Source organism: Anguilla rostrata, chromosome 10 (assembly GCF_018555375.3).
Source record: "Anguilla rostrata isolate EN2019 chromosome 10, ASM1855537v3, whole genome shotgun sequence".
Taxonomy (NCBI): domain Eukaryota; kingdom Metazoa; phylum Chordata; class Actinopteri; order Anguilliformes; family Anguillidae; genus Anguilla; species Anguilla rostrata.
Window position 1 is genome coordinate 24,272,044 of NC_057942.1, and position 26,803 is coordinate 24,298,846.

The window sequence follows — 26,803 nt, forward strand, 5'->3', positions numbered from 1 at the left end:
ATGTAGTTGCTGAATCTTGGTTCATATTTGATCTGCAACACCTAGTTTGAAAGTTTTATCTGAGTTTCCTGAGCCAGAGTGAGCTATGTTGGATGCCTTCATTTGCGTAGAACAAAGACAGAGTACATTCTATGCAAATACAGAACTGGTGATGGCATCACATCACTCTTTGGACCACTTCCATGACACTGCGCAGCCTGTTCATAGAAAATGAATGGGACGTTGCGTGCCGGAACAGGTGTAAAACCCCCTTAAGGCTATATGAGAAGACCTGCTCTACAAAAGTAAACTGGGAAAAGAGTGAGACCCTATAGGTGCCGAGGTGAAGGGTAGGGGCAGAACCCAGTCTGCCAGGGTGTGACGGAGCTACATCTCCATTATGAACTTTTAACAGCAACATAGACGGTGCTAAGAATTTCAGAGCATTTTAAAAAGGAAGAAGCACACCGGCAATTATTTTGTAATGCCGTTTTTATTATGAATTGCTACGATCCTGTGTACTGGCATTTCCAGCGAATGGTGCCGTCAATGTGTTGTCAAACATCTGAAAAACACAAGAAAAAGCATATTAATGTTTACATCGTGGTTGGGGTGGCCAACTAATAGTGCATGCATTGCTATGTATTTGTGCGTTTCACACTGCCATTGTGCGACTCGTTTGAACCTTGTATCGCTATGTGTTTGTGCGTTTAACATTAATACTCTAATGTGCTCATAGAGATCGTGTTTAGGACTATTTGTATTGGCATGTTGTGTTACCTTTATGCTGGAATTTAAATCATGTTTGAAATGTTGCTAACGTTAGAAACTTTAGAAAGTAATCAGAGGAGTTCTTACTGTGTGGTGTAGCATGCTTCCTGGTTGCGTCATCATGCTGGGGCAAAAGGACGCGGCGCAATTTCCTACAAGCTTTTGTAGTGTTTAGTTGCCACCAGTTTTATTGGGATGGGCTGTTATTCCCGGGGTTGTGTAGGTTATGGTTAATAAGGTGGTTTATGATGTAGATAAAGTATTTAAATGAAATGTATTGATTATCTAAATGGGTTAATTATTTATTGTGTTTGTTATTGGTAATTTTAAGCTGTTGTAGGACTTTATTGGTATTAGAGGTAATTGGTAGGGTCCAAGGGAGGAGAAGCTATTTAAGCCCAGCTACCACCATCATTAGGGGTTGGTTGGTTGTTGGGTCAGACTGGTCCAAGTCAGTGTGGTGTATTTGTATTATTATTATTATTATTATTATTATTATTATTATTGAACCTTTCAAACATAGTTACATGTTACTTTCTTTTTGTTTTGCAAGTCTTTTTGTTTGTGTATTTTCATTATTATTTCACTTTTGTTCACAATAATACTGGCATCCTTTTCTCCACCTGTCTAGAAGATAATAAATCTCCTTTTGCATCTTAATTTTTGGTCGACATCATTGGTTTTCCACCACCGTAAGGTCTGTCCTCTCACACAAGCCTCTTAGATGGGGACTCTTATGGCGCTTCTCCATTGACCAGCACGGCACGGTACAGGATGGCAAGCATTCGTATCCTACCCGTGCCGTGTTGCCTGTTGCTCTTCTCCATTACACAACAGACCCGTGAAGGTAGGAGGAGTCATGGGAGGAGTAAAGCGGAATAAAGCATCCTAAATGTGAACTCTTATATGTATTTCTATACTCTGTACTCCCGTAAGAATTCTTGTATGGGGATGGGACGATATGAAAACAATGTTCACCGTCCACCACGTTTTGGCAATGTTTCAACACTCTCCTCATCACTGTTGCATGCATCTCAAAAACTATTACACTACTAATTAGCACTAACATTACGGTGTGAAATATCCACATTATATAATACCACTAACCTATTTAAAGACACTCAATTTCAAAAATAACGTATATAACCGAAATATTTGAGCAGTAATACTTACATAGCAATGATGACATTTTATCTGTGTTCAGTAGATAGAGACAGAGACAGTAAATCAATGAAAGTTCTATCCACTTCTGTTTTGCTCCAGAAAACAATGTCAGATATGTCTATCAGCAAACATATGGCTTGCCCAGAAGTCCTCAATAATAATAGTATTTTCCAAGAAATTACGAAAAATCTTTGACAATGTTTCGTTAGGTGCAGCGTCTTTTACTGCTATCGCAGAGTGAATGCGTAAGTGAATGCGATTCTGATCATTATTTCCAGAGTACATGTGATAAGGCAGACACTGTCCCTTTTGGAGAAGCCTAAATTTTCACTATTTTCGGTTTTGGGGAGGATCCAAACATCAACCAAATAAACTAATTTTGCAGTAAAATATTTTTATACAACCATCCATTTAAAAAACTAGACATATTAAAGTTATGAAAAAACATGGTTATGCTTTGTTCTACCCCGGATAGGGGTATCTCAAAAACTAAAGCCTTTTTTTGAGATTTGTTCCTCTACTATATGGCATTGCCGCCCTTTTTAGTACAGTCTGGCTTGATTGACAATTCATTTATTCAGTAGGTGAGAGTATAAGCTTTCTAACAATGTATAACATGTCTAATTTTGCTTTTGGAATAGCGTTTTATAGGTCAGCGTAACCGAAAAAAATTTTATCATCGCAATCACTCTGTGGTAGCAGACGCTGTTATCGTTACTCTGGTTTTATTATTTTTTTAAATGAACTGACAGTGTGAAGACAGTAGTAGACAGAGCGCACCAGGTTACAGTTGGCTAACTATGATGTACTGTATGTCTTGTGATTTCAGGTGAGCAACGACGTCTAAATGTGCACAAAAGTGATATTGCATTAGTACAGTGGATGTATAAGAAGGCTAGGGTGTCAATGATGCTAGTAGAGTGTGTGTATGAGATCGCTAAATGTTATAAAATACAAGTACATGCTTATATCATGTAGTTGCTAGCTAACTGGCTAGCTAGCCCCACCGTAGCAGCTAGTTAACTGGCTAGTTAGCCCCACTGTAGCAAGCTAGAAATGTCCGTTTGTAATCAGTAATATGTGCTTATGTGTGAATGTCCATTAAATGTGTGTTTAGCTATCATGAGAATAATGTGTTGAGCCGAATCTGAGAATTGCAAACTTTATTTCATTGAGAATATATAACAATAATAGATCCCTGTTGACAGAGTGGCTGTGGCGATGGCAAGATTGTGTTGTGTGGGCGCAGCACAGCAGTAAACTTTGTATAAGCTCTGTGTAGCGGAGGAGCTCTGTGTGGCTGGCCTATCATGGAACGATGTGGACACTGGACACAGTTACCCAATGAGGATTTTCCTTCATCACGAGTACGGATATTGACAATTTTTACTCGGATGGTACTCGTGCTCGTAAAAAGTACATTATCCGTTACGGATACTCGTTTCATCCGAGTATTCGGCTCAACCCTATGACTTAGGCCTTTCAGCTCCTCCAAGTGCTTCTGAAGTTTTGTGAAAGCAGTTGTTCTTCCTATTTTGAAAAAACAGTTTGTTGTATCACAGCCCGTAAATTCATGGACACCTGGAAGGCACTGGCACAATGCTTTCCCCAGCTTTTCGCAGAAAAAGAGCTGTTGCTGGGTAGATTGTGGAATAATCAGTTGGTGAAGCTCTTATGAAAGGCATGTATCGCACAGCGACGACTGGAGGTGACTTATCTGTGATGAATGCATTGAAAGCAGACCAGGATGGGACATGCTGTTCTTTCCTCTTGATGATCCGTGCCAGCTTCCATAGTGTGTCTCTCTTTCCAGCTGGTGTGGAGATGTCACTCTTTGTATTCAGAAGTTGTGATGGCTCGTGTATGGCTTGAGACTGTGGTCTGACGGGTGGTCTTGAGTATCTAGACAATAAATTAAATAAACATAACTTAGTTGTGCCATCATACATCTACTTTGAAAAACAAACTAATATAATAGACTTAATTGACTAGACTTCTCCATCTACATCATAGTTGCTCAAGGCAGAAAGGGACTTCTGTGGAATCCTGGCAAGACGATGGTCTTCTGTTGTAGTCTGACCTCATCTGTATATGACTGTGGCCATCGCATGAGTGGTCTGCTTTCCATCCAGAGTCTCCTCACTTTAATCGAAATTGTCAATTGCAGCATAAATCATTCCACTGAGGCCAGTGGGTATATAGGTGCCTTCATTCCTTTTGATTTGATCAGCCGAAACAGATGTGAGAAACTGCCTGACTTCATTGTATGAAACACAGTGACCCACAGCATTTAACTCTTTGATGAGTGCCTTGCTTCCAAATTCATGATGTATCATAATGGCAAGCCCTAGTGTTATGGGGATGTGCATCTGGCGGCATTGTGCGATGATGTCTTAGCAGATTGCAATCACGTGAGGAGCCTTCATCAAAGGAAAATCTCCACGTTTGGACAGTTGTATGTGCATTTTTATCCACACACCAGGTCAAAAAGTCATAAAGAATGTTGGGTACATAATCCTGACATGAACGAAAAGACAGATGTTCACTGCTCTCAAAAGCCAGGGTCTTGCTTTACCTCTGCCATGGTTTTCCTTAATATACCTGCTGCCATGTGTAATATGTGAGTTTCAGACATTGTTGGATGGCATTCCAAATTCACTGTATCACTCTCCTTTGTTTCCTTTTCTTTGAGTAGAGCAGCCTCCCTCATAGCAAGGCCAACGGGTAAATTGGTTGAGCAAACCAAATCTGATTTTCCTGGCCGTTCATCAAACACAAGTTTGTCTTTGTAGTGATTCAGCAGCTTCTCCTTCAACTTCTATGAAGCATATTTAGTCATATCAGTGGAGAGCATTTTGAGGTTGTTGTCAAAATTTTCTGTGAGGAAACTCAGCGATGTTACAACCATGTCCTGCAATAACAATGTCTGATCAATTTCTTCAATGAGTGCATGGAAGGCCTTGTCATGTTTGGACACCTTTTCCTCATTTAGACGCTTTCGTTTAGCTGCGGCCACATTTCTATCACAGATGTAATGTGCCAGACAGCTTTGATGATACTTGGCATCAAAAGCAAAGAGATCTTTATATGACAGCATTCGAAGCTGAACTTGTTCATCTGCTCTCTCTTCTGCTGCATGTAGCACTTTGTCTCTGGTGTTCTTGCCAGTGCCGGTGGTGATTGAGGTAAGGCCCTCTGGTCTTACACGGTCTTTCCCGCAAATGTAGCAATCTCTTCAGACATTGAATGAAATGGTGTCCTCACTACTTAGTCTTCCAGATAAGGTGGTTGGTGTAGATGAAGCCTCACTCTGATTTCTGGTTGCATCCGGTCCTTTGATGTTCGTCTTTGTGGTGTATGAGGCTCTACATAATTTATGATAAGACACCTGGATTTTGAAACCCAATATATCTTCTATGTGTGGAGAAACACGTTTGTGGACCTCATCATCTCTCAACTCAGCACAGTCTATAACTTTTTTTAGTCCCTCATACATTGGATTCTTCACATAAGGCTTCTGTTCTTGAATTAATGTTTTGGAACAGATGATACCGTTTTTGCTGTTCAGTACGTCAGACTCATCAGCTGGTGGTTCCAGATTGAACTTTATAGTCTACAGATGGAAATGAGGCATTGCATATTACTACATTGCATATTATTCTTCAGTCATGGAGTGTACATAAACACTAATGTCTGTCATGTCTCTATTGTTTACATATAAGTGAGATGTAAAACCTATGTGCCTAGAATTTTTAAATACGTTTCTAGATGTGTGTGTTTGTCTTAAGGGAAACCTGCTCTACTTTAACCCTCATCCTACCAACATATTTAACATGCATGGACTACCGACTGGGGTCCCTGCGGACCCCAAGAATACACTACTGTAAGAAACAACCATCATAGCAAAATGTTAACTTATTTCGTCTCAAAACATTATTAGTTATGAAATTAATGTCATCTGAAAAAAAAAACAGATTATTATTATAGGAAAGTTAGTTAATTTGCATATTGTGTAAAATGAAAATATATACTATTCTTTAATACAAATTGCAGATTTTATCTCAAGTACAATCCACATTAGTACTAGTAATAGTAGCTTATTTACCATCCTTTGATTCTGGTATAATTTAGTTTTCAGTAATTTCAAGTAAACATTATTTGTGTTATATAACAGAGCAAACCTCCTCAAATCCTTCTCCTTGCATACCCCTCCTTCTCGCCCTCTCCCTCTGCAGCCTCAAAAATGGTTACATTTGTGACGGGTGCTGGAGGAAAGGTCTGCAAGTCGCAAATCTTGAAATCGCGCTAGGAGGCAAAAAAGGTTTTTTACATTTTTTTTTTTTTACTGTTTTCCTTTTTTTCATATAACGAAAGTTAAAGTGTTGAAGAAGTCACTCAATAGAATAAACAACATTTTTAGGATCACTAAATACTCTTTTGTATTTTTGTATTTTGTCAGCAAAGTCGGCTTGTTTTAGTGATTCTTACAGCCGGGTTTTGGAGGCGTGATGGGGGTGCAGTTTAATTAGCATGTTTGGTTTCGTTGGCTATTGTCACTTAGTTTCGGTCAAGCCACCGCCCATAAATAAAGCCGCGTGGTAGTAGCATGTGTGTGTTTACTGTGTGAGGTTGCTACAATGGCGGACGCTCAATCAGTAGGTGAGGGTATAAGCTTTCTAACGATGTATAATGTCTAATTTTGCTTTTGGAATAGCGTTTTATAGGTCAGCGTAACCGAACATTTTCTTACCATGGCATTCGCTCTATGGTAGCATTAAAAGACGTTGCACCTAACGAAACGTTGTCAACGATTTTCCGTAATTCCTTGGAAAATACCATTATTATTAAGGACTTCTGGGCACAGCTAAGCCATATGTTTGCTGATAGACCTATCTGACATCGTTTTCTGGAGCAAAACAGAAGCGGATAGAACTGATTTACTGTCTCTGTCTCCATCTACTGAACATAGATTTCATCATTGCTATGTAAGTATTACTGCTCAAAATACTTCGGTTATATACATTATTTTAGAAATTGAGTGTCTTTAAATAGGTTAGTGGTATTATGTAATGTGGATATTTCACACTATAATGTAAGTGTTAGTTAGTAATAGTTTTTGTGACGCATACAACAGTGATAAGGAGAGTGTTGAAACATTGCCAAAACGTAGTGGACAGTTGAAAATTGTTTTCATATCGTCCCATTCCCATACAAGAAAACGTAGGAGTGTACAGAGTATAGAAATACATACAAGAGTGAATTATTACACATTTAGGTACTGTGCAGCATTGTGTGACTATATTTTTGCATTATGTTTAAATCTGATATCTATGTTTCATCTTAAACCTTCATTATATGCTTTACAGTGGACAAAAAGCATTATATTCTTTTTTGGAAAGATTTTGGATTTGTTTCTGGACCCTTAGCTATTTTAGACCACTGTTAATAATTTAGACATTTTGGGTAGATTTGGAGATGCTGGGTACACTGCTTAGTTTTTGCTTCATAGATCTTTAGTAGTTCTACATATCCACCCTTAGATTTTATGAACTTGTGGTCAAGAAGTTTTTGATCCAGGACATGTATACTTTAACCCGCAATCTCCCCGTATTTCATTGCGAACTAAAAAAGGAGCTCATTCATTTTAGATTTTTTGCCTTGACCATTGCATTTGTGGCACTTTATTTCTTACAAAATTATGAATATAAAGTAATCTAAGCTAGTATTGTAAATGGTAAAAATGTATTGCTTCATTTAAGACATTCTTCTAGTCTCTGTGGTGTTCACATCTGGAGTTATAAAGCTTTAAATAGGCTAACCCCCAAATGGGCAAGGATTGACAGGTACTCTAGTGGGGGAGTGGTTGGGGTGGAGTTAACTAGCTATTGTTCCCACCCATTATCTCCCTGTGAGAAGTGTGAAAAGTTCAAGATCTTTCAAGGGGATTTTCTCTGCTACCTGATTTTAGCAGTACCAACATTCAAATAAGCATACCTTCTTCAACTATTTTCAGATTTCAATGTATGACACATCATTTGAAAGCTTATAATCTACACTTTCATAATCTGTAAAAAACTGAAAAATGACCTTGCTCTACTTGAGGACCAAAACACCAGCACCTGTCACATTTGTGCTTTTCCCACACTCACACTATGTCCTGATAATGCTCTGACTGCATGTCAATCAAATGCATGACACACTATTTTAGTCTTATCTTGTATAATAGAACGTAAACATTTAATTTGATAGTCATAAAACATTTTATTATGAAATTATGTATTGTATTTCTGTCATTGAACATCATCTTACCTTAGGAAGAGCAGTATTTAGGGTCGTTGATAGAGCATGAGGAACTCCTTGTCTGCTGCATCTGAGGTCTCCTTCAAAATGACTGAGACTAGTGCCCTTATTTAAAACACAACAAGCGGCATACACACTCAGAATGTAGAATACACAATGGCACGTCACTGTATGGAACAAAACCACGGCTCGGCCTCATCCTTGCGATTCATCGGCATTGAGCGCATTATACCTTCTTACCAGGGTGGCAATATCCTACAAAGGCTTGCTCAAAGAGAGATGTATAACATTCACAAACTTAATACGATGGCCCCAGTAGGACTCAATGATGACTATAGTCTCAAGTGTTTTCTGTAACTTAATGTTGTTGTTGTCGATGCCGCTTGTTGTGTTTTAAATATCCACCAATGAATTTGCGTAAATTCAAAGTTGCTTATTGCATCAACATGTTTGAATAGCCTAATGTAAAAACTCTAAAACTCCTCATTGTCTCATGTTAAAAATGATCTATTATTGGTCGTCGTTGAACCATGTTTGAAATTGATCTTTTACCTAATGACCAAATGTGAAAACTAATTTTGCTGTAATTGCCAATTGTGCTGTAAATGAGTAATTTGAATTGCCAACCTTACTAACTGAATAATTGTCTTATTGGTCCATTATGTAGAATTGATTTCTCATGCTTGTTTGTGACAAATGTTAACACCTGTGTTCACAACTGTTCCTTTTGTTATATGAACTGACCTCATTTTTACTAGATGCTCTGATGAAGGCAGTAATGCCTAAACGCGTCAATACATGTGATACATGTGATAAGGCAGACACTGTCCCTTTTGGAGAAGCCTAAATTTTCACTATTTTGGGTTTTGGGGAGGATCCAAACATCAACCAAATAAACTAATTTTGCAGTAAAATATTTTTATACAACCATCCATTTAAAAAAACTAGACACATTAAAGTTATGAAAAAACATGGTTGTGCTTTGTTCTACCCCGGGTAGGGGTATCTCAACTTTTAGGGGCCTTAGTTCCTCTACTAGTAAACAACACGTGTGGTATTATGCACAGCTATTTTGGAAGGTACCCAGGCATCACAAATGTGCGTATGTTTAACAATCGGATTGTCCAAGACAATTTATGACCACTCAATCTCAAAAGGGACATCTCTACGTGTAAAACCAATGGTAAGGTTGTATATTTATTCAATATTTATGCCCAGATATTGACTGTAGAATTCGCTAGTTAACGTTACTCTCTCTTGCTGTTGTGGTATTTAAAAATGGCGGTTGCTGCCGGTGAACAAACATGAACATGGGATGACGTATTTGTGACTATGTCCATTGACCAATCAACGGTCTGCAGTATCGAATTGCAGCACGGATAGTACCTTTGGTACCTACCCCAGAGCAGTAGCTAAAATCGGCACGGGTACTTGCGGCCCGGCACGGGTCAGTTGGAAGTGGAGAAAGCAAAACAAAGTGGGAGCACGGATTTCGGCACGGCACGGCAAGGTAGTGGAAAAGCGCCATAAGATCGTGCTTATCAATAACCTGGCTGCATCCACACTTTGGCACAAGCTTCACGTATTGCAGCCACCAAGAGGTCTACTGGAGGAGAGAGAGAAACAGCTATCAGGACAACATTGGACAAAGGCTGCACCTCCCTGTACGGGGGGGGGGGGGGGGTCAAGGCATGGTTGACCTGTGGAAAAGGGTAACAGAGTTTCAGTTTCAAGCTGCAACAGAGACTGTTTTGTCACCCAGAGCTCAGCTGGAGAGGGTTAGCATGGACTTTGTTGAGAAGGACTGGAGGTCTTAGTTCTGACCATCTTTTTTTGCTGAATTCAGAAAAAGTAGATTTTTCTGCACTCACTCCTTTTTTAAAATCTGTTATGAAGTTAAGGTATGCAATGTTCACTATCACAGCAGATATCACAAGTCCACGGTGGTGGGTGTTGCAGGAGCCACTGCTTCATAACACTATGGTGGAGGTCAGACTGTTACCGTCCACTAGTCCGCAGGCTACTCTGATGAAAGGTGATAAAAGGCGTAGTCACCAAGTTAGGTGACCTCATCGACAGAGGTGGTTGGAGGATGGAACACGAGCATGCCAAAAGGATTATAAAGTATACAATATATAAAAAGAGGAGAGTGTCGACTAAATTTTATTTTTAGACAGGCTGCAGGAACAATTGTGGGTGGTGTTCACTGACTCGGTCCTGCAGTTGCATCGGAGATCTCTGCAAACACAGAGCGCATGAGGTTGTAGCATTGATTTGACAGTGTGGACACGTTGTGTGGCACCAAGCCTTTCGTCTTAATCGCTGGTAGGATCCTGAGCTTTATGGTCCCTGGAAAGGGGCAGGGCGGGGTGGGGGGGGGGGGGTGAACAGGGGACAACACAGAGGATCAATGTTCTACAAAGTATCGGCACAACAAATTTGTGGGCAGGAACAATTTTTCTGCTGGATATCTTGAATGACATTTATATGACTTGACACCATAATTGGGGTGGGGCCAGAGTGCTGTAAGAAAGTGTTGCAAGGAAATACCAAGATGCTTTTCGACTAGTTTTTCTGCCAAACAATATTACTACGGAAATGTTGAAATATCTGCACAGATTAAAATGTTTCACTAGAAAGTAGGCATATAAACACATTTGTGATCTACAGTGTAATTAATCTTTAAATAGTCAACTGTAAGCAATACATGTTTATATGTTTTCATGCTCACATTACATTTCAGCAAGAAAAACATTTTTTTCCACTAGATTGGGTATTCAAGTGGCGCATCAAATTCCTTGTCTCACCAGATTTAAACTGCTTTTCTCTGGGAGAATAAAAGCTGTTGTAAGAAGAGAACACCACTGGGACTATTGGGACCTGAGAGAGAAAGACAACAAGAGTGAGGTCATACACACACACACGCAAACTATCACCAGTATTCTTCATACAATTAATTTATTAGGGGGGACCACCCAAAAAGATTTGCACCTGCCCAAAAAGATTTTTTGGTATTTGTTTATTTCTGTATGCAAAACACAATACTTTTGAATTCATATTTTTCTCTTTTAAATGTCAAAGTGACATCTCTGTGGGAGCTGCTCCTCCCCCCTTCCCTCCCATAACTCGTACTCAGGCGCAAGTAGGGCAGCCACAAATCAGTGCATGAACGTGAACATAATTTGGAGGAGTCGTGCACCCATATCTGTGCCAGGTAAATAAATGTTTTAAGTTTTTCAAAATTGGTAAAAATGTAGCCTTTCTCCTGCATAGTTTCCTCAAAAGAAAGTGTCCTCTGCCCTAAGCAAGAAAAGTTAACACCGTTTGGGATCATTTAGCAAGCATCAGCATTCACCCAGCCAACATGACATTTTGCTTTGACAGATGTGTAGAAAAATTCTTCTTTAAAAATATGCTAGAGGAGGATGGAGAAAATGTACTGCAGGTAGGTTACCATAAGATTGTTATTGTAACAGAGGTAATGTTAACAGTTAGCTGCTATTTTAACCACTTAGTGCACACCCCCTAGATTGCTCAATTCAGACGTTCTGTGCTCCTGCAACCAAATTATAAATTGAAAACACAAACAGTGTTCTAGCTTTATTAGTAGACGATTCAGGCCAACTATGCCGAATAAGGAGTTTGCAGCACCACCATTGCCGCGCTGGTTGTGCATTTACCAAGCACTCCCTCCCTGCAATCTCATCTGTAACTACACCCCCCACGCATGACACACTGGACAATAGTGTTGATTGCTGCTCACTGAAAAACGCTGCTCACTGAACACTGAAATAAACTGAATTTTTCAAAAATGATACCATGTCATTCTACTGTCAATATCTACGACTAAATATGGAATAAATATACAACCTTACCATAGGTTTTACACGTAGATATGTCCCTTTCCAGACGGAGTGGTCATATTTTGCCTTGGTCAATCCGTTTGTGAAATATACGCTCATTTGTGACACCTGGGTACCTTCCAAAATAGCTGTGCGTAATACCACACGTTGTTTACTAGTAGAGGAACTAAGGCCCCTAAAAGTTGAGATACCCGAAAGGGCCAGTGTGGGTACACACACCTGATTCTACTAATCAATCACTAGAGTAATTGCTAAGCACCTTGATTAGTCGAATCAGGATCAGGTGTGTGCACCCACACTGGCCCTTTCTGGATAAGACTGGGGACCCCAGCTCTAAAACATGAAAAGCACCTAATTAAGAAAAATGAACAGCTTGTTAAAATTCTTGGATTGCTGTTGAGGTTGGAATGAAAACCAGCATACACAGGGGTCCCCCAGGACCGAGTTTGAGAACCACGGCTATAGAATACAGAAAAACATATGAGAGTTAATGATTACACATTTAGGTACTGCACCACAGTGTGATAATGTTTTTGTATTATTTTTAATCCGATATCAATGTTTCACCTTAAACCTTCATAAGGGGCACGTGTAGGCTATATGCTTTATAATGGACAAATATCATTTTATTCATTTTTTGAGAGATTTTGGATATGTTTCAAGACCCCTAGATATTTTAAGCCACTATACTGATGGAAAGCTTGTAATTCCCACTTGAAAATGATGCAACAGTGATTTGAAATACATGATTATGTTGTGATTTACAGCAATGTATAATTTAGACATTTTGGATAGATTTGGAGACACTGGGGACACTGCTTACTTTTTGATTCATAGATCTTTAGTAGTTATGCGTATCCACCCTTAGATTTGATGCACTTGTGGTCAAGGAGGTTTTGATCCAGGACATGTATAGTTTAACCTGCTGTATATTTGCAATCTCTCGGTATTTCATTGTGAACTAAAAAAAAGCGTAAATTCCTTTTTTACCTAGACAATTGGATTGGTAGCACTTTATTTCTTCCTAAATTATGAATATAAACAAATCTAAGTTAGTACTTTCTTTATTAAAGCCATTTTTCACGTCTCTGTGATGCTCACATCTGGACTTATAAAGCTTTAAATAGGGTACCCTCTAATTGGGCATTGATTGGCCAGATGAGGCATGTGTGCGAAGGGGTTCATTGATATTGAGAGAGGACAGAAAGGGTGTGTAGTGGAAGACAGGTTGCAGGCTAAAGTGTGGGGCACAACACCCCCCAAAAAAAAAAAATTCTCAACCAGCGGATAACACTGCCATCACACACACCCTCAAAAGTACATACACGTTCACAACTGCGCACACAAATATGCATGTGTGCAGAAGCAAATGCGAGAACTGAGACTCACTTGAGCCTGTACTGCCAGGTGGAATGCCCCCTTCTTAAATGGCAGCAGGTCGCCCTCATGATTCCGAGTGCCTTCAGGAAATACCCAGAGCCGCACCTGAAATGGGGATCCGAGTCATAAACCAGTCACGGACAAGACCCGAAGCCACAAACAGACTCCAGGAACGGAGATAGTGCAGTTTGAGCCAACTGAGCACTCTCTTCTCTACATCTCTCCTGTGTGTTCACTCTGACAGCCAGAGGAAAAATTTATTGCATTTTTATTGGTATGACTATAGTCCACGACAATTTTTGGAGGTTTTTCTATATGAGAATCAACAACTATGTAAATCTGACTAATGTAGACTAAAGCTCACATTTGTCCTTAACTTTGAATGTTCTACACAAACAGTTTTACAATGACTAAAAATGTCTTCATAAAAAGTTTACGAAGTTGTGCATTTACTTATAAGTCAAAGTTATTGCTCATACAATGTTTTAACCTCACAGCAACATTGCAAAAAGTTGCATTAATGTTTGGCGCTAGGTGAGTGGAATTATTTTGCTAGTGGTAGAGCCAAGCTGGTTCCAGGTTTCATCGATACAGAACAACTCAAGGAGTGATCAAACAGCTTTTTGTAGAAAGTGCCCATAAACATTATCCTGGAGAAGTTTGATTTGCTCATAACTAATTATTACAATACAATTACTTTACAGATACTCTTATGCAGAACATCTTACAAAAGTAGAGAACATCAATGTCAGTCTCAGGAATACAAAAGTGCGACATCACAGTGAAGGCACACAAGTCCCATTTATAATCAATAAGTGCAAGGTGAGGCAAAAAAATCAGAAATGAGTAATACCATAGTAGGCTAACTTTTCTTCATACAGCTATACCCAATACATTATCCAAAAAAGAAAGAATAGCTAATAAAGGTTAGGGGAGCAATGGTGCAGTCTGAAGAGGTGGGTCACCTGGTCTTTCAGCATGGTTCTGGCAGTAGCAGCCATTATGCTCTTAGCATCGTCAGTCTTCTTGCGGTTAATGAAGATGGTGCCACCCAGCCAGCACGCGAGGCCAACAGCGCCCGTTAACAGCAGCTCTCTCTTAGCGACAGATACGCAGCGATCGGGCAGGACTTCCATCTGTCCTGCAAACAGCAAAAATGTATGCTTTCATTGTGCCTGCCACAGCCTCAATTTAGGTAGCAGCCACACATAGATTTTGTATCTCTTTGTATCCGGAGTGAGCTAATGCATTTCTTACAGGGATTATATGTAGACAGATGACACACAGAGCTGAGGGCTATCCGTATTTTTCCCAAAGTTTTGTTCAAATTTTGATGTGCGTTTTACAAAGGTCAAAAGTTGAACACTGAACTTTTGATGGACTACAGGATGTGGTCCGTCTGTTAACAAGATGCTATCCAAGGCAAAGTCGGCCCTTGCCATTTCCAACAAGTTGTTGAGCTTGCATTACGTCAGTACTTGGGTTATATTAGCAATTAATGTAACCACAGTGCCAGCAGGATTACTCATCCCTAGACTCTGCAACCTGCTGCAACCTGGAGTCTGATTGGATGACCGACTCACGCTACCATCAGAAGAGGTCTTTGGACCCTTAGATATGAGCAATGGTCATGGTGGGAAACTGCGCCAGGTCATTATCAGATACATTGCAACATTACAATCACCTGGCAGTTGTTCTTTTTCAGGGCAATGTACAGTAGTGGAGAACATCAGTGTTATTCTCAGGAATTAAAAAATGCAACATCACCAATAAACGCAGAGAGGCACATTTATAATCAATAAGTATATTAACCTAACAATAATCATTGTAACTAAAGAAACCACCGCTAGATAGATAATCATTACACAGTGATAACATTACCCAAAAATAAATTCAAAAGAAGGAAAGAGAAAAAGACAGGTTATCTAAAGGGGGCAAGATGAAGTAAAATGTTTTCCATGGCCTCCACAATCACCAGATCTCAACATCCATTGAGCCTTCATGAGAAGTTGTGGAACACAGCAGTGTATGAAGCATATTTCTATCTCCTTCATTCCTCAAAAGCTTTCCTTCTTGAAGAGCTGTTCTTACTTGATATTCATATAATGTTAGATGTTTCCCCAGTACATGTATGTGCATGTACACAAAGATTTGCAGGGCAGTCAGTAAGTATTTGGACAGCGACAACCTTGGTGTTGTGTTGACTCTGTACTCTTGCACATTGGATTTGAACTGGTAAAGGTGAATGCAGTACGGGCCTGGATGAGCATCACCAAGTAAGGTACCCGGCATTGGGTGGGTCACAGACTTCAGGCAGTCATCAAATGCAAAAGATTTGCAAGCAAATAGTAAATATAACAACTTTAAGGTTATGTTCATTTGTCCAATTACTCTTGATTCTCTAAAATGGGGGGATATGTCTAAAAAGGCTGCAATTCCTACATGGTTTTGCTGATATGGATGCAAATACATGCAAATTAATCCTCTGGGGTCTAAGGGTAAAATGAGGCACACTGGTGATTGTGCGATGCTCTGACATTTGTGTAAATTTCATCAACTTTATATACAGTGATTCCAAAGTGTTTCATATCTTTGTTTTCAGCACAAACTCAGCTACAATAATATGGCAGCAGGAAGTAGGTCATAATCATGTGTGGATTGTAAACTGCTCTAAAAACACACACTGTAAACAGTAGTTTTGAACATGCACAATAATGTTGTAATAAAAGACACTAAACAATTGTGACTAAGACTTTTGGTCACTGAAATGTGTTCATCAAGGTCTTGGATATCAAAAGATGACAAAATATTTTAGCAAATCCAATGAGAAATATAAAATAAATTGCTAAAAGTTAGTGCTGTGACTACTATTTTTCAATACCAGGTGAGAATGGGAGGGCAAATGGCCTTTCTGTAATGAATATGCATTGGGTAGGACGACCTGCCAGCTAAGTAGGCTATTCACACCTGGCCGCATGCCTCCCCACCACTAAGACAAAGACTCAGTGAGCCATTTAGAAGACAGAAACAAAGACATCTTTCGATTTTCAGAACATTACATTACATTACAGGCATTTAGCAGACGCTCTTATCGAGAGCGACGTACAACAAAGTGTATAACCATAACCAGGAACAAGTATGACGAAACTCCTAGAGAGAAGTACCGGTCCAAGTGCAGGGAACAACCGCATAGTTCAACTTGGACCGTGAAGGTTAAACTGATTAACACTAACAACGAGAACGGCAACAACGCAGTCTATGGAAAAAATACAAGTAGTAGTTAAGACAGTTAATGCACCTAAGTCACCTACGAAACAGCTGCCTAGTTACAACCCTAAGCTTACAGTCATTTACAGGGGGGTAGGGAGGGATGGGGAGAGGTGCAGCCTGAAGAGGTGAGTCTTCAGTCGTCGTTTGAAATGGGTTAGTGTCTCAGCTGTTCTGACCTCCACAGGGAGGTCATTCCACCATCGTGGGGCCAAAACAGACAGGAGACGTGTTCTGGAAGTGAAGGTGCGAAGAGGGGGAGGTGCTAGGCGTCCTGAGGTAGCAGAACGGAGGGATCTGGCTGGCATGTAGGGTTTGAATATCTGGTGGAGGTATGCTAGGGCTGATCCCTTGACTGCCTGGTATGCTAGGACCAATGTTTTAAATTTGATGCGAGCTATAACAGGCAGCCAGTGGAGGGTAGTGAGCAGGGGAGTGACGTGGGAGTGTCTGGGGAGGTTGAAGACCAGATGAGCCGCAGCATTCTGAATGAGTTGCAGGGGTCTGGTGGCAGATGCCGGTAGTCCAGCCAGAAGAGAGTTGCAGTAGTCCAGGCGGGATAGAACCATTGCTTGGACCAGGAGCTGGGTTGAGTAGGTGGTGAGAAAGGGGCAGATTCTGCGAATGTTATACAGGAAAAATCTGCATGCCCGGCTTACTGCTGCGGTGTTCTTGGAGAGGGACAGCCTGTTGTCCATCACCACTCCGAGATTCTTGGCACAGGGTGATGATGTCACTAAGGTGTCCCCTAGGGAAATGGAAAAGTCGAGGAGGGGAGAGGATAGAGCAGGAATAAAGATTAGCTCCGTCTTTCCCGCGTTGAGCTTCAGGTGGTGATTGTCCATCCAGCTCTGTATGTCCCTCAGGCAAGCGGAGATGCGGGCAAGGACCTGTGTGTCCGATGTGGAGAAGGAGAGAAAGAGTTGCGTGTCGTCGGCATAGGAGTGATAGGACAAGCTATGGGCAGATATTACAGGGCCAAGGGATCTGGTGTACAAGGAGAAGAGAAGGGGACCGAGGACTGAGCCCTGGGGAACTCCGGTGGCGAGGGGGCGGGGTGGTGATACCTTACCCGCCCAGGCAACCTGGAAGGAACGGTCAGAGAGGTAAGACTCAATCCAGTCAAGGACTGTGCCGCAGATCCCTGTTGCTGCCAGGGAGGACAGGAGGATAGAGTGCTTCACAGTGTCAAATGCAGCGGAGAGGTCTAGAAGAATCAGGACAGAGGAGAGGGAGGCTGCTCGTGCGGCATGGAGTGACTCACTGACCGAGAGAAGTGCAGTCTCGGTCGAGTGGCCAGGCCTGAAGCCAGACTGGTGGGGATCAAGCAGGTTGTTCTGAGAGAAGAAAGCAGAGAGCTGGTTAGATGCAGCACGTTCAAGTGTTTTGGATAGGAAAGGGAGGACAGATACCGGGCAGTAGTTCTGAATGAGTGAAGGATCTAGTGTGGGTTTCTTCAGGAGCGGGGTGATGTGGGCCCTCTTGAAGGATGAGGGGAAACATCCAGAAGACAGGGAGGAGTTCACGAGGGAGGTGACAAAAGGGAGGATGTCTGGTGTGATTGCCTGGAGGAGAGATGAGGGGATAGGGTCGAGGGCGCAGGTGGTAGGGCAGTGGGTGAGCAGAAGCTGGGAAACTTCAGAGTCTGAGAGGGCAGAAAATGTGGAGAAACAGGGGGCGGAGGGCACAGAGGGGGCGAAGGGCGCGGAGGGGGCAATGGAGCTGCGGATGTCTGCAATCTTTTCGTCAAAGAATGCTGCAAAGTCATCTGCAGTGAAGGAAGACTGGGGTGGAGGAGGTGGCACGCTGAGGAGAGAAGAGAAAATAGAGAAAAGTTGACGAGGGTTAAAAATGGAGTTATGAATTTTAGTTTGGTAGAATTTTGCCTTAGCGGCAGTGACAGCAGAAGAAAACTGTCAGGAGAGACTGATAGGCTGAGAGGTCAGATGGGTCCCTGGATTTGGCCCACTTCCTCTCAGCAGCGCGGAGGCTGGCCCTGGAGGTGCGTAAGATGTCAGACATCCATGGACTAGGAGGGGATGAACGTGCTGGCCTAGGGACGAAGGGGCATAGGGAGTCGAGTGCTGAGGAGAGAGATGAAGTTAGGGTGGAGGATGCAGAGTTGGTGGGGAGCTTGGAAAATGATTGAAGAGGGGGGAGGGAAGCAGTCACTCTGGGAGCAAGAGAAGAGGGTGATAGGGAGCGGAGGTTACGGCAGACAGTGACAGTGGGGATGGGAGGAGGAGAGGGAGGATGTGGAGAGAGGGGGAGGGAGAAGGAGATGAAGTGATGGTCAGACGTATGCAGGGGGGTAACCGTAAGATTGGAGCTGGAGCAGGCCCTCAGGAAGATCAGGTCTAGGAGGTTGCCTGCCTTGTGGGTTGGGGGAGAGTGTTGTAGGGAGAGGTCGAAGGAGTGGAGTAGTGGTAGGAAGGCAGCAGACTGGGAGGCCTCTAGGTGGATGTTAAAATCTCCCAGGAGGATCAGCGGGGTGCCGTCCTCAGGGAAGGAGCTGAGCAGGGTGTCTAGCTCATCCAGGAAGCTTCCCAGGGGGACGATAAATAACAATAATATAGAGGTTAGCAGGGTAGGTGATAGAGACAGGATGGAATTCAAAAGTGGATATAGACAGGTCAGGGAGGGGTAGAACAGAGAATTTCCAGGTTGGGGAGATCAGTAGACCAGTACCACCACCACGGCCAGATCGCCGGGGGGTGTGGGAGAAGGAGTAGGAGGATGAGAGGGCAGCAGGAGTGGCAGAGTTGTCTGGTGTGATCCAGGTCTCTGTGAGGCCAAGGAACTGCAGGGATAGGAGGGAGGCATAGGCGGAGATGAAGTCTGCCTTGCAACATTTATTGAAGCAAACTATACGCATGGAAGATGAGATGAGACTGGTGTACTCTTGCAACGCTTGTGTGGCCTCTTAGCTAGTGGTGAACTAGGCCGTGTTTCCTGATCAGCATCTCTGTAAATATGATAAAAACAAAATTGTTAGGAAATGTGACATCAAATCAAACTTTATTTATATAGCACATTTCCTTCAACAGGTGAAAATTACATGTGCTTTACAAAAAAGGGGCAAACCACTAACTAATGAAAACAAAACTTAGGAAATGTGACATGGTTACATCATATACAAACAAAGAACCAAACAAACACAACCAGACGCAGAGAGGTAGCCTATAATTTTGAGAAGCAATGGTTAGAATCGTTCGTAGTGTGGGAATTTACAAGCGCGTATTAGTGAATATTCCTACAAACACACAGAGAATGTAATACAGCACACATTTACAAATAATGCAAGCTATCAACGAAACAACATTAGCTAAACTAAATAAACATTGATATTCCAGCTCAACTACACGCAACTCATCAATAACAATGCCTCAATCTGAAGTAGGCTAGGTCTGTTTAGCTAAGTGGTTATTATATTGCTATTTCCCGAATTTACTTACAGTAAGCTAATATCGATTGTGCAAGGACATCAGTTTTAGAATCCTAGCCACGCCACGGGCTATTTATTACCAATATGATCGAAAAACATACAGTCTACCTGATACTTCTAACACAACCAGACGCAGAAAGCCTAGCCTATAATTTTGAGATGCAATAGTTTGAATCGTTCGTAGTGTGGGAATTTACAAACGCGCATATTGCTGGATATTCCTACAAACACACAGATACGTTGCAATACAGTACACATATTTACCAATATGATCATAAGAAATATACTTACGCATTAAGTTGATCCTCAGCTGGATCAGTTCGCTGTTCGAAATGACACCGCTCTTCATCAGTGTCGGCTTCCGGACGGACCATTTTCCAAAATTAAACAAAATGTTCACCTCAAAAGAAGTGAATTAGGCGACACTTTGACATTCTATCCCGCTTTCGCAGACTTGGCATTTCTCACATGGATCTCGCATCGCCCCTCCTTTAGTCTCCTTCTATGGAGAGTAATTATAATGTTGTTAACATGTGAATGCGATTTGGGCGGACTTCCCGCTGAGCGAAATTCACATAGTAATGAGTAAAGTTTAACGAAGCATACATGGTCTAATTAATCAAATTTAAAACTTTAAAAACAATTCATATCATTTGCCAATGGGCGCATTGGAAAGTCACGATTCTAAGGTTTCTGTCAATGTTTTTGTTGCGTCTGTATGATAACAGCACGTGAAGTTAATCATCCAAATAGAAACGAAAGTTAATTTCATCTTGTCGAGCTCCACCGGCGGAGCTCTCGACCCCAGAGGGTTAAACTTGACAGTAGAGCCAGACCGATATATCGGTTTGGCCGATATATCGGCCATTATTTGACCTTTTTGACGACATCGGAATCGGCAGTTATGCAGCCGATGTGTCCCGATTTTTCGAACGTTGTAATTGCTATTTACTAGAATTATCCAGTAGAGGGAGCTCTAATACAAGTGTGAACTGCAGCAGCTGACGTGCTACTTCTGTAATAAGACGTCTGTCACTCGTGCCTCATCCAATATTCTCCACTGCAAGACTTGTCTGCACAGATTCGATTGCCACAATAAAGGTATGTATATTTAGAGAAAGTTTTTAATTAAAAGCATTTATATGACCACTATGTTTATCAATCCTCATTATCAAGCGAGCGAGCTAGCTAACATATTTGGTTCACTTTAGCAAGCTAGCTGGCTAGCAAGCCTTTATGAAGTGGCAGTCAGCACATAGGCAGCGTAGGATCTACATTTCCAGAGGACATCGCTGTATTCTCAAATAAATAACCAGCCAAAATAAAATGGTGATTGAATGCATCACACATTTGTTTTTTTTTATCTGAGATAATGATATTAGCTACTAGCTATATGATGCTGTGTCAATAGCCAATGCGTTATTGCAAGCGAGTCATCTAGTCACGTGTCATCGTAGCAAGCTAACCAGACAGTAAAAACGCCGATAAAACACTTCTAACGTGGATCATTTTAAGCCATGTTATCTAGCTTTGTCATGATAATGAGAGAAGGCCCTCTTCATGCCCAGTCCATTTCAAGTCCCTAGATTATTGTTGTAAAAAGTTATAAGCATTTGAAATTTGTGGCCAAATTATGTTTTATTAAAAATACCAGTTTCTCCATCATCTTGGAAAGGATCTCTTAGCTGTTAACACCCTATAGGGAGACATGCACCATACACGTGCATGGCCAATTCCGGACCAATCGGACTTACGGTTTATTAGAAGAAACTTTTTATAGGTTTTGTCAAATTTTCAATCTGCAGAAAAATCCATCATGGCGGACTTTATGGGTTCTTGAGGCATATGTGTTCCTCATGAGAAATGACACTAGTACACCTGGTTTCATAAATTTTCAGCAAAAGGGGTGGAAATGCCAGCATTTTGAAATTTGCTTTTTGAATCGGTTACTATAGCGCCATCTATGGACGAATCATGGTCATTCTTTCTGGCATAGTTACTCATGGTCTCTAGTTTCAACCTGGTAATTAGGGGTCCAAGCAGCGAAGCTGGTGGAACCCTATTGTATCTGTTAGGATTATTATTATTCTTATTATTATTTTTCTCCGCTAAAAGTGTCTGAGGCTCAGCAACCATAAGTCCTAGAGCAACCAAATTTGGCAGGTGGGTTTCTATGGCCCCCCCACTACTCAGGCACTAAAAATCACTTATGTCGGCGCTATAACAAAGGGTAACGCGTAAAAGGCCATAACTCCCACATCATAAATTACATCAACACAAAACTTCATGGACCTATGCATCTGAGCGTGCTGTACAACTTTGTCAACTTTGTTTGACCTATGTCCGCCATACTGTTTCCCCGCCATTTTGACTTTTTAGTTGGGGCGTGGAAGTTTTCTCCACTAAAATGTCTGAGGCTCAGCATCCATAAGTTGTAGTCCAACCAAATTTGTTAGGTCGGTTCCTATGGCCCCCCACTACCCAGGAACTAAAAATCACCTATGTCGGCCAGATGGTGGCGCTATAACAAAGGGTCATGTTTAAAAGGTCATAACTCCCACACCGTAAGTCAGATCATCACAAAACTTCATGGACCGATGCATCTGAATGTGCTCTACAACTTCGCTTTCGGGACCACCTATGTCTGCCATATTGTTTGCCCGTTATTTGGACTTTTTTATTAGGTGGGGTGCGGAAGAGCTGGAGCTCCAAATCTAAACAGTTACGACATCTAGTAAACTTCTTTACGGCAAGCGACAACCATGGCGAGGCAAGTAATCCGACACCGTAGGTCTAGTTTTTAGCAGTGAGGGGAGGGTCTGAGCGTCGCGGAAGCAATGGAAGACAGTTCTTGAGCCTGCATCCATTTGAAGACAGTATCGGGTGAGTTTGTTTAGTCTTTGAATCTGTCATTATGCTGAGAAAGAGCTAAACCATTTTATTTATAGGTTCTGAGTTTCTGTGCAAACGCGCGAAAACACGCTGGTATAATGAAACAATGACGGTAGCCTAATACATATATAGTCCGCTTCGTTCCGTTGCTACCATAACATAACAGACTATCTTGTGTCTACAGCTGCAGTTTCTCGCTGCAATTTCTAACATTGAATATTCACAAAAGACGCAATTTATGCTGTACTCTGACAATGTCTAAATAAATAATACGCTACAGTAAAGCTTTGAGAGGATGAATCATTACTTTTCTTTGACATGGATCCATTTGAAGACAATAACGGGTGAGTTTGTTTACTCTTTAAATCCGTCATTATGCTGAGAAATCGTATTCTCAATTTAATCTCTAAATTGACTATAAGGTTAGGGTTGTAACTAGTTAGCTGTTTCGTAGGTGACTTAGTTAATGCACTCGTCTTAACTATTGCTTGTATTTTTGCATAGACTGCGTTGTTGCTGTTCTTGTTCGTGTTAATGTTAACCAGTTTAACCTACAGGGTCCAAGTTGAACTTGTTGTTCCCAGGTTGTTCCCTGCACTCGGAACGGTAGGCTACTGCCCTGTAGGGTTTTCGACACACTTGTTCCTGGTTATGATTATAAACTTTGTTGTACGTCGCTCTGGATAGGAGCGTCTGCCAAATGCCTGTAATGTAATGTAATGCAATATTCCGTAGCAACAAGATAAACCCGACATTAGCCCTAAAATATGCCAATACAGCAGTGAAAATGCTGCCCACTGAATAACGAAATAAATGAGACAAAGTTTTTAAAAATTATACCATGTTATTCTACAGTCAATATCTGGGTCTAAACATTGAACAAATATACAATTTTACCAATGGTTTTACGTGTAGAGATGTCCCTTTTGCGACTGGGTGGTCATATATTGTCTTGGACAATCCGTCTGTGAAATAGACGCGCATTTGTGGCTACCTTCAAAAATAGCTGTGCATAATACCACACCTGTTGCTTACGGCTTTGTCGCCCTTTTTAGTACAATTTGGCTTGATTGACAATTCATTTATTCCGTAGGTGAGAGTATAAGCTTTCTAACGATGTATAACATGTCTGATTTTGCTTTTGGAATAGCGTTTTATCGGTCAGCGTAACCGAAAAATTTCTTATATGCCAGTGTCTAAATAAATAATACGGTAGGCTATTCTGCGAGCACTACGCAGGTCGCGAGTTGATATTTCGTCTTTTGTTTCGTTTTTTCTCAATGTCGTCTTTATTATTTGAAATGCGTATTTATGTGTTATTATTCTGTCTCTGAGGCGCTCTGAAATGTGCATTCTCTGCTAAGCTGAGCTATGGATTGGAATATGTGTCTGACGTAGTGTTGCACCGTATACCAAAACTTCAGCACTTTCTCGGTACTTAAAAAAACAAAAACAAAAAAAACAAAAAAAAAACGGTTCCATATTAGAATTTTCCGACGTTCGGTAGTTTTGCATCAAATGTAAAAGCCAGGGACATGTCTCCCGCATTACTGATTTAGAGGATGAAAAGTGTAGTTTGTCAGAATCTTCGCTAGATGGCAGTAGCAACTAAGGTTGCCAAGTGAGGTGACCTGCGCTTGTGCATTCACTTCCCTGATACAGCGCAAGCTTCCACTCAGTTGACTTCAGTAGCAATAGGTGTTCTAATTTGTAAATATGTTATTATAGGAAGATGCTGTATTGTTATTAGAATATGCTGTTTTTAGATCTATTTAAAAGTGAAAGACCTGTTTAAAGATTATTTAGTTTACAATAGTTACATTTTTGAAATTTATTTAATATATTTCTCTATTGTTTAGTGTTGTAACACGATTGGCCTATGCTTATTAATATGTTGAACAGGCTTCAACTTAAAGGTTGTTCATAAACCAGGTTTTTAATAAACTGTGAATTCAAAAATGAGGTTAACCCTTTTGGACATTAGGTTTCTGATCTATGAAGGTATTTTCAGTATTGTTAGGTACCGAATATTGAATCAATATTGTTTCAGTATTGAGTATCGTGATACTAAACCTGGTATCGGTATGACAGTCAAAATTTTGGAATCGTGACACTAGTGTGACGCCTTTTTTAGTTACAGCATGGAAGCGCTGCAGCTGTACATACACGCCGGGCCATGTATGTGTTACGACATGCCATCTAAGCGTTACGACATAGTAAAGGCCTTTACGGGAAGCAGCCAGGACACATCTATGGCGACGCAACTAAGTCATCCGACAGCATCTCTTAGCACAAACTTGGCCATAAGTCATCAATATTTTATACGATCATCATGATATTCAGTAGATATGTTGGGTGACGGCATATGATCATGAGGACAAAGCCATTTTAAAATCGCTCCATAGGGGGTGCGATTGTGCCAATGGTTGGACCCCTCCCAACGCCGCTTGCGGCTTTAATTTATATCATTTTTGGTCAAGGACTTTGAGTTTTTTGACCAAGTCCAGGAAAAGAATAATAATAAGAATAAGAATAAGAATACCAACGAAAACAATAGGGTTCCTACCTCATAGGACCCCTAATTATGTCACAGTCCAAATACTTATGGACTGAACTGTGTATGTATGTATATTATATACATATATACGCGCACACACATACACACTCATATATATATCTCACTTTAGTCACTGATCCGACTGAAACACTAGCCAGTTGAGCATTCTTTGTGACTGAAGCTCCTGCCATCTGAGCCCCAATAGTGAACCCTCTTTCAAAGTTACTTGGAACCTTTCCTCTTGCCTTCTTGATAGAAAATCGAGGTTAACTGGGCCTGCTCAGCATTTTTATACATTCCACAGAGCATGATAGGATGTTGATTGCTTAATTGAATCATGCAGTACACCTGTATGGAAGCATCGGCATTTGTTACATTCCTCCAATCACTGATTCTGGATTTTCTTTTAATGTGTCACCCGTCTGTCAGCAAAACATTTTCCAAAGGCAAAGCATTAGGATAACATTATGGCTTAATTTTATGGTTTCTGAACCAACTTTATTAGTTGTTGAGTTACGAAACACTGACATTATGTTGAACTATATGTGTACTTGCGTATTCATTATGTTAAAACAAAAAATGGAGATACAAGGTTTTTCATGCCATTAGCAAAAAGCGTGAAGGGTATTAATATGCTGGAACTGTGGGGGCATACCGAGGACATCCAGAGAGCTCTGGTGGTTGGAGATGATCACGTATGGTCCATCCACCTGAAGGTTCTCCCTGCCGCTCACCACAAATCGCAGACCCATTAAGTACTTCACATGTTGAACCAGGAAGCGGATCACCCTGTCAATCAAAAACCTGATGAAGCAGTCATTAAATCATATCTAACTCACCCACCACCTGTATGAAGGTTACTATGTAAATCATTTAAATATTGATAATATACCAGAAATACATGTTTTTGTATATTGGTTGGTAACTATAGTAGTTCTAAACAAGTCACGATATTTCACAATTGTGCAGAAATAATTAGACAGATGTTCAGTAAAAGATGGTACACAGTTCTAATAACCCAGTCTTCAAGTCATTGTCAGAGGTTTTGTAATCATTTCTATTTATGGAAGCCAGCCATGCAATAATATCAGACAATCACACCGACTGCTGAGTTTACAAGGACGGAGTGTAGCACAGTGGGTAAGGAACTCGGCTTGTAACCGAAAGGTCGCAGGTTCAACTCCC

The 26,803-nt window shown here is 41.0% G+C and overlaps 1 protein-coding gene and 1 long non-coding RNA gene across 6 annotated transcripts in view; both read right to left on the minus strand.

Moving 5' to 3' along the window:
* Nucleotides 1–449: 449 nt before the first annotated feature.
* Nucleotides 450–26,803, minus strand: part of LOC135233755 (1-acyl-sn-glycerol-3-phosphate acyltransferase alpha-like) — a 35,069-nt gene continuing 8,715 nt past the window's right edge. The window contains exons 2-6 of one of the 5 annotated variants that reach the window (XM_064297619.1): nucleotides 26,274–26,422; nucleotides 14,423–14,598; nucleotides 13,467–13,562; nucleotides 8,224–8,319; nucleotides 461–544 (exon numbers count right to left, since the gene is read on the minus strand). In XM_064297619.1, the coding sequence (XP_064153689.1) occupies nucleotides 476–544; nucleotides 8,224–8,319; nucleotides 13,467–13,562; nucleotides 14,423–14,598; nucleotides 26,274–26,422 (586 nt within the window). In that variant the 3' untranslated portion in view covers nucleotides 461–475. The other 4 variants (XM_064297618.1, XM_064297617.1, XM_064297616.1 and 1 more) reach the window with 4 other exon arrangements.
* On the minus strand, nucleotides 15,246–22,246 carry LOC135233776 (uncharacterized). The gene is made up of 2 exons (XR_010323933.1): nucleotides 20,988–22,246; nucleotides 15,246–15,940 (listed from the first exon to the last, which is right to left on the minus strand). It is a non-coding gene; the product is annotated as an uncharacterized LOC135233776 (long non-coding RNA).